The sequence below is a fragment of the Pomacea canaliculata genome, linkage group LG5 (genome assembly GCF_003073045.1).
Source record: "Pomacea canaliculata isolate SZHN2017 linkage group LG5, ASM307304v1, whole genome shotgun sequence".
NCBI classification, from domain to species: Eukaryota; Metazoa; Mollusca; class Gastropoda; order Architaenioglossa; family Ampullariidae; genus Pomacea; species Pomacea canaliculata.
In genome coordinates, this window is record NC_037594.1 from 26,024,308 (window position 1) to 26,030,716 (window position 6,409).

The window sequence follows — 6,409 nt, forward strand, 5'->3', positions numbered from 1 at the left end:
AAAAGAGTCCCGTGTCATTTCTCTTATTAAACACAACATTCTACTAAAAACCTTCAACGTTTTCCACATGAACACACATATAAATAGACGAGATTCAAAGTTATCCTACTCTTTACGCCATTCTAAGCAGTTTTAGTTTGCCTTTAGAATCCCTTTAAGAAGGAAAGACAAGCCCTACTTCTCTTATCTCTCTCAATCAATCATTTGACGCGAACATTACTTTTCCGCGTTACATATCTCATATATACGCCAGAGATCATCGATAACTCGTCTGTTATTTCGATAAACGTACTTCGATAATGCCAGAGGAGCTTGCACCATGGTTTCCCGGCGTGTCTCACGAAGTTCTGCTGTGGTCCAGCGACTTTGAGAGTCCTCCCCGCCATCTTGACTCCCCGCAGTGGACACGCCGTCCTCGCGTCCTTCTCTCCCTCTCCGAGCATCTCCAGCAGCTGGTCGATTCCCAGGGGATCTTGATCCCTGATGCGCGCCATGATCCTGGACAGGACCGAGTCGCGGCTCAGGACCTGGAAGGCGTGGGTCATCTTCCTCGCTATCACCCTTGCGATCTTCGTCTGCGTTAACATCGCTTTGCTCGTCAGCTACATCAGGATAAGCAACCTCCACACGACAGGTTTAGTTTGATTAATATAGTTGATAGAGGTCAGAGGTTAGAAGCCTTCACCAGCATCTTCTCGATGACGTACTTTTGAAAGATTGTCAACATATATTGGTATTGGCTGAGAAGAAGAGTTACCTTAGAGAAATTTACATACACGTCACAATATAGCTATGTAGTTCACTATAGCTAAATAACACATAGATAATTCATTCTATAAATATATAATAAAATCTTTGAGTACAAAATTCATCTTATAGCTGTATTTTTGATAATAATATAGATGGAGAAGGACAACTGATTGATAACAAATTATTTCAGCTTTATTACGACCAACTGATTCTATATCCACAATTGAACTGTATAGATATATAATGAATATTATATCATGCACGTGAGATGCTGAATCATTCAGTTCTCTACACAGTTCAATGAGTTTTGTGTCCAGCAGCCATATTGATATTGTTGTGACTGCTTTGGATGAGACTTCAGTAATGGGGTCAATGAAGTAATGACTTCAGCCAATGAACAATATTCTATTAACACTGATTCCACTTGACAGCTTCAGTCACGTGACTCTTCCCAATGTCAGGCTGCTTGCCTTTATTGCCTCCTCAGATCAGAAGAAAAAGATCAACCTGTGTGAAGCGAAGCAATGCCTGGCAACGGCAGCGCAGATCCGAATGGCGATGGACGACAGCCACGACCCTTGCGTCGACTTCTACCGGTACGCGTGCGGGGGGTGGATCACCGGCCCCATCTCCCAGCGCCTCAAGATGGGGGTGCGCAGTCTGGACAGTACGCAGCAGCAGACGTCGTGGATGTTGATGGCCATGCTGTCCGCCCCCAGGCGCGACGGGGAGTTGAACTCCGTGCGTCTGGCCAAAACCTTGTTCCACTCGTGCCAGGACGACGTGGAGATACAGAATCGCGCTCTGGTGCCGTTCATGAAGATATTCTCGGAGCTGAAGGAGATGGTGGCCGACAAGTCGGTCGTCACGGACGATCTAGCAGACCTCCTTGTGAAGGTGAAATGACGGTGACAGTGACGGTGACAGTAACGGTGACGTTGACAGCACAGTGACAGGAAGGTGATGTGACAATGACGATGACAGTGAGAGTACATTGACAGGACGGTGATGGTGACAATGATGGTGACAATGACGGTGACAGGACATTGACATGCACGGTGACGTTGACAATACAATGACAGGACGGCGATGGTGACATGACATTGACATTCACGGTGACATTGACAGTACAGTGAGAGGACGGTGGTGGTGACAATGACGGTGACATCCACGGCGACATTGACGAAACAGTGACAGGAAGGTGATGTGACAATGACGGTGACAGTACAGAAGATTAAGACGCTGGACTTTCTTAGACTCAGTGACATAATCACACGTCACCACACATACACACACCTGCGAGCACACCTAAGGGTAGGTACAGCATTTGTACTCACAGGCCACAGGTAGTCTTGAATCACTAACTCTGCATGACCAAACCTCATCCTTCTCTTTTTTCCTTTCTCTTCCTTCTTCTCTCTCCCTCTATTTCTCTGTCTTTTCTCGCCTTCACTACTTAATGTTTAAAGTAACCAACACCCTCGTTTTCACGAGTGTCTGAACCCAAACATGACCTGTCCAGGTTGGTAGTCTGGGCCTGCACCCGCTGATCGACTTCGGCGTCAAGCCCGACAAGGAGAACACAACGGTCAACGTCATCTACCTGGAGCAGCCACACCTGAACGTGGAAAGATACCTGTACTTTTACCAGAAATTCGAGAACTACTACATACAAACGGTGATGAAGGCGATGAACATCGTGGACCCTGACCCAGAATGGAGCAACCCCACCCGAGCCGCCAGGATCGTACAGTTTGAGAAGCAGCTCGCCAACATAACCTTTACCCCCGTGGAGATGAGAGACCAGAAGATGATCTACTCTCCTACCACTCTCGAGAGACTCGAGAGCAAGTACTCCTCCTTTAACTGGTCAGCTTTCTTGATCGGCAACTTCCATCATGTTGACCTGGACCTGAAACTTTCACCCACGGAAAAAATTGTGCTGAGTCATCAACGCTACTTCGACGATCTTTTCACTCTTTTGATGACCATGCCAGACGACACGGTGGTTGATTTCATCATCTGGTCGTTCGTGATGTCCTTCCGGATGGCGATGCCACCTGCCTTGCGGAGTATACTACTCTCGTACCGCACGCAGTACCTGGGCGTGGACCGAGCTCAGTGGTCGAGGCAGCTCACTTGTGTCGGCATCACCGCCAGCACCATGCCCCGGGCCGTCAGCCGACTCTACATCACCAGCAACTTCTCGCCGGCAACAATATCAGCAACGGAGGAGATGATCAATGGCATACTCAAGTCGCTGATCGTCGTACTCAAAACACTGGAATGGATGACTCCAGAGACGAGGGAACGGGCGATAGACAAGGTGCGGAAGATGAAAGTCGATGTGGGTTTCTCCAGCGAGGAAATCAGCGACAACTTTCTCAACAATTACTACCAGGGATTGGTGTTGTCCAATAATACTTTCCTGGAGAACTTCATTACCCTCTCCAAGTTCCTCTCGAAAAAAAGTTGGTCGCAGCTGAGAAAACCAGCTACGGTCAAATGGATCAGCCCTGCCAGTGATGTCAACGCCTTCTACCTACCCACAAAAAACAGAATTTTCTTGCCGGCCGGCGTCCTGCAGTCTCCCATGTTCTCCGTGGTAAGCACGCAATCAAACGCACACACAACAGTCAGGTTTCTGATTCAGTAGGAAGCACAGAAAAAACGATGCTTGAAGCAGCTTAAGGACAAATAAAGACAATGAATAACAACAAATAAGGATTATCTGAAGTAGAAGACAAACAAAATAATGATTGTCTGGAACAGTCTGAAGAAGACAAAAATATGTTTTAGCATCAGATCCTCTACCTGAAAATGTTCAGACCCTGTCCTTCCATCGTACGGTAGGCCAGGCATGCGCCAAAGCTCTCTGGGGTAAATCTGGGGCTACCCCCATTGTGTTTCCTCCCCTGGGTAACTGCGTTATTGTCGGCGTGTGTTGGGGGCCAGGGGGGGGAGATGGGAGGGCCATAACCTCGTTACTGAGCTTGTCTTCTCACGCAAAGGCCTGCAGTTTCCGAGAGACAAGGTTGTGAAGGACCTGCTTCGACCGGGTTCTTGCTCACGGCACCCAGGTCTTGAAGTCTTTTTTTTTTTAATTCTAATTCCTTAAAGTTCTTGGAGTAATTTTCTTACACCATCTCTGCAAACAAAGTTTTTAATTTAATGACGTCACCTTCCTATAAAAATATTTTGATATAAATTTTGTATGTCATCAATCATTAATACATTGTTTTGTGCTCGTGAAGTCTCGCAACTGATTAACCCGATACGTGACTTTCGTGACTTGAGACATGTCGTCAGCTGCACGGTGCTGGCACGTGACATTCTTGACCTGTGACATGTCCCCAACTACGTCCTGTTGTAGGATTATGTGAAGTTCTTGACCCGTGCACGTGACGTTGCTTGCCACGTGACGTGCACGTTTCTCTCCTCAGAACAACGTGACTCAGGCGCTCAACTACGGGTCACTCGGTGCCATCATCGGCCACGAGATCCTGCACGGCTTCGACGACGTCGGCATGCACTACGACGACAGCGGCAACATGAAGGACTGGTGGAAGCACAGCGATAAAGAGAAGTTCCAGGAGAGGAAAGACTGCATGGTACACCAGTACAGCAACTTCAAGGTGGATTTTTCTTCTTCTTTCTTTCTCTGTTTAACCTTCTCTTATCTCACTCTTTCTCTCTTCCAGTGAGTACAAAGTGAAAAGAGTCACAATTATTCTTCTCTTCCTTTTTTCTGGCTGTGAGAGAATATTTTGATTTTTATTTTGATTGTCCTGGTAAAAATCTACATCATACTTTATCGCTCATTCACTCGGACAGGACAAAGAGCTCAACCTCTCAATGAACGGACGGTTGACTCTGGGTGAGAACATTGCGGATAATGGCGGCATCAAGATCGCCTTCAAAGCTTTCGTCCAGTACCTGCGCGATCACAACCTGCAGGATCACCCCGTGAGCTACCCGGGACTCCGCAGTCTCACGCAGGCGCAGCTGTTCTTCCTGTCCTTCGCGCAGACGTGGTGCTCAGACCGGAACCCCATAGAGCGATTCGCGCAGGTCAAGAGCGACGTTCACGCCCTCACTCACTTCCGGGTGCTGGGGACCTTGCAGAACAGCGCAGACTTCGCCAACACCTTCTCCTGCCCGCTGGCCAGCCCCATGAACCCCATCCACAAATGTCTGGTGTGGTAGCCACCCGCCAGCTGCTGTGTTCACACTCCACTGAACTGTGAACAGACCTTGGCTGACTCTGCTTCTGACCCACAACCCGCCATGTTGGTAGTCTTCAGGCGATGTCCTCTCGGTGAATACTCTCTCCCTGTACTGTCAACACTTTCAACACTACTTACTCTTCGTTCTCTTCAACTTTTTTTTTTTTTTTTTTTTTTGTCCTGGCAAGATTTCAGGATGGAGGAGGTAAATGTCAATCTCTTGTTGTCGCTGAGTTCGAGAGAGAGAGAAAAAAAAACTTTCATCGAAAGGCGATTTCTTACTTTGAGGTAGGAGTAGGGGTAGGGGTGGGAAGTCAGGGACCTAGAGAATAGAGAGGAGGCATAAGAAAGGGAGGGGGAAGAGTAAGCTAACATTTTTACTGACACTCTTTCTAATAATATATAAAGTTGGTAATTGCAAAAACAAGGATGAGGGTAAGTATAGGAGGAGGATGCTACTCCGTGATGTCGCAGGTGTTTATTTGAGCTAGTGATGCCTTTTTTCACCTTTTGTTCTTTGCCTGCCAAGTCAGCAGTGGTGTAATAATACATCAGCTGGTAGATTCCTTATTTTGCAGGTACTTATACTTGAAACTATCATTTAATTTCTCAGGTTTGCTGGTTTATAAGTTTGTGTTTCAAATGATTATATCCTATGTGTGTAATTAACTTCTATTCATATTTTAGATATTGTGTAGAAGCTTTAATAGACTGGAATTTGTTTTATTTATAATCAGACATTTAGGTTGCCGTAATTCATTTGTAGGGACAATTTGTTTATGTTGACTGTTGGTTTATATTTCATTGATAGTAGTAAGATGGCGGCGTGTTGACTTCAGAATGTCTTATTGCGGCGAATGTGCAAGTTCTATCCAATAATTTTAAAATCTGAATGGGTGACAGTTTGTGGAATTTATCCAAAACAAACATCATGAGTCTGGTGTAAGCTTCATATCTATTACATTTTGAAACATCATTGGTCACCGTACTCTACAAAAACTAGTGGAAAACAGTCAGTAGCACATATTTCATTTCTTGTCTTGTGTTGTCTTTGCGAATTTCTGAGAGAGAGAAAAAGGTGAAAGGAAAGAGAAAGTACGCGTGCATGTGTGTGAGATGCATGCAAGAAAAATGCTTTGGTTTCCAAGTCCTCACGAGTAAAGTCAGACTACAAAGACCATGTCCCATGGTCAGACCACACAGTCTAGTGTATGTCTCATGTGACCACACAGGATAATGAATAATGTCAAAAGTTCTTTTTCTCTTTTTTATGTGATTATGGATTCATTTGCATTCGCTTGTCCTCCTTTTAGCAAGTAATTTTTCTCCATTACGAAGTTACATCTCGTGCGCTCTTTTGTTCAGCTCGTAGTCTCACCGCTCGTTGCATATCCCGAGAGCTTGGCGAGAGCTCCGGAACCTTGCAACCCAAA

At 46.0% G+C, this 6,409-nt stretch overlaps 1 protein-coding gene across 1 annotated transcript; it reads left to right on the forward strand.

Annotated features, from left to right (window-relative positions):
* The first annotated feature begins 282 nt into the window (after positions 1–282).
* Positions 283–6,007, forward strand: LOC112565172 (membrane metallo-endopeptidase-like 1). The gene is made up of 5 exons (XM_025240496.1): positions 283–634; positions 1,238–1,647; positions 2,273–3,355; positions 4,194–4,385; positions 4,585–6,007. Exons 1-5 carry the CDS (start codon positions 484–486, stop codon positions 4,954–4,956), a joined length of 2,208 nt encoding a protein of 735 aa, XP_025096281.1. The 5' UTR covers positions 283–483; the 3' UTR covers positions 4,957–6,007.
* The last annotated feature ends 402 nt before the right edge of the window (positions 6,008–6,409 follow it).

What these genes read in the sequence shown, in the direction of transcription:
- LOC112565172 (XM_025240496.1), top strand. Translation starts at nt 484, where the DNA reads ATGCGCGCCATGATCCTGGACAGGACCGAGTCGCGGCTCAGGACCTGG. An exon ending in TAGCAGACCTCCTTGTGAAG is followed by an intron (nt 1,648 to 2,272) that starts GTGAAATGACGG and finishes TGACCTGTCCAG; the next exon opens with GTTGGTAGTCTGGGCCTGCA. An exon ending in AGTCTCCCATGTTCTCCGTG is followed by an intron (nt 3,356 to 4,193) that starts GTAAGCACGCAA and finishes TTCTCTCCTCAG; the next exon opens with AACAACGTGACTCAGGCGCT.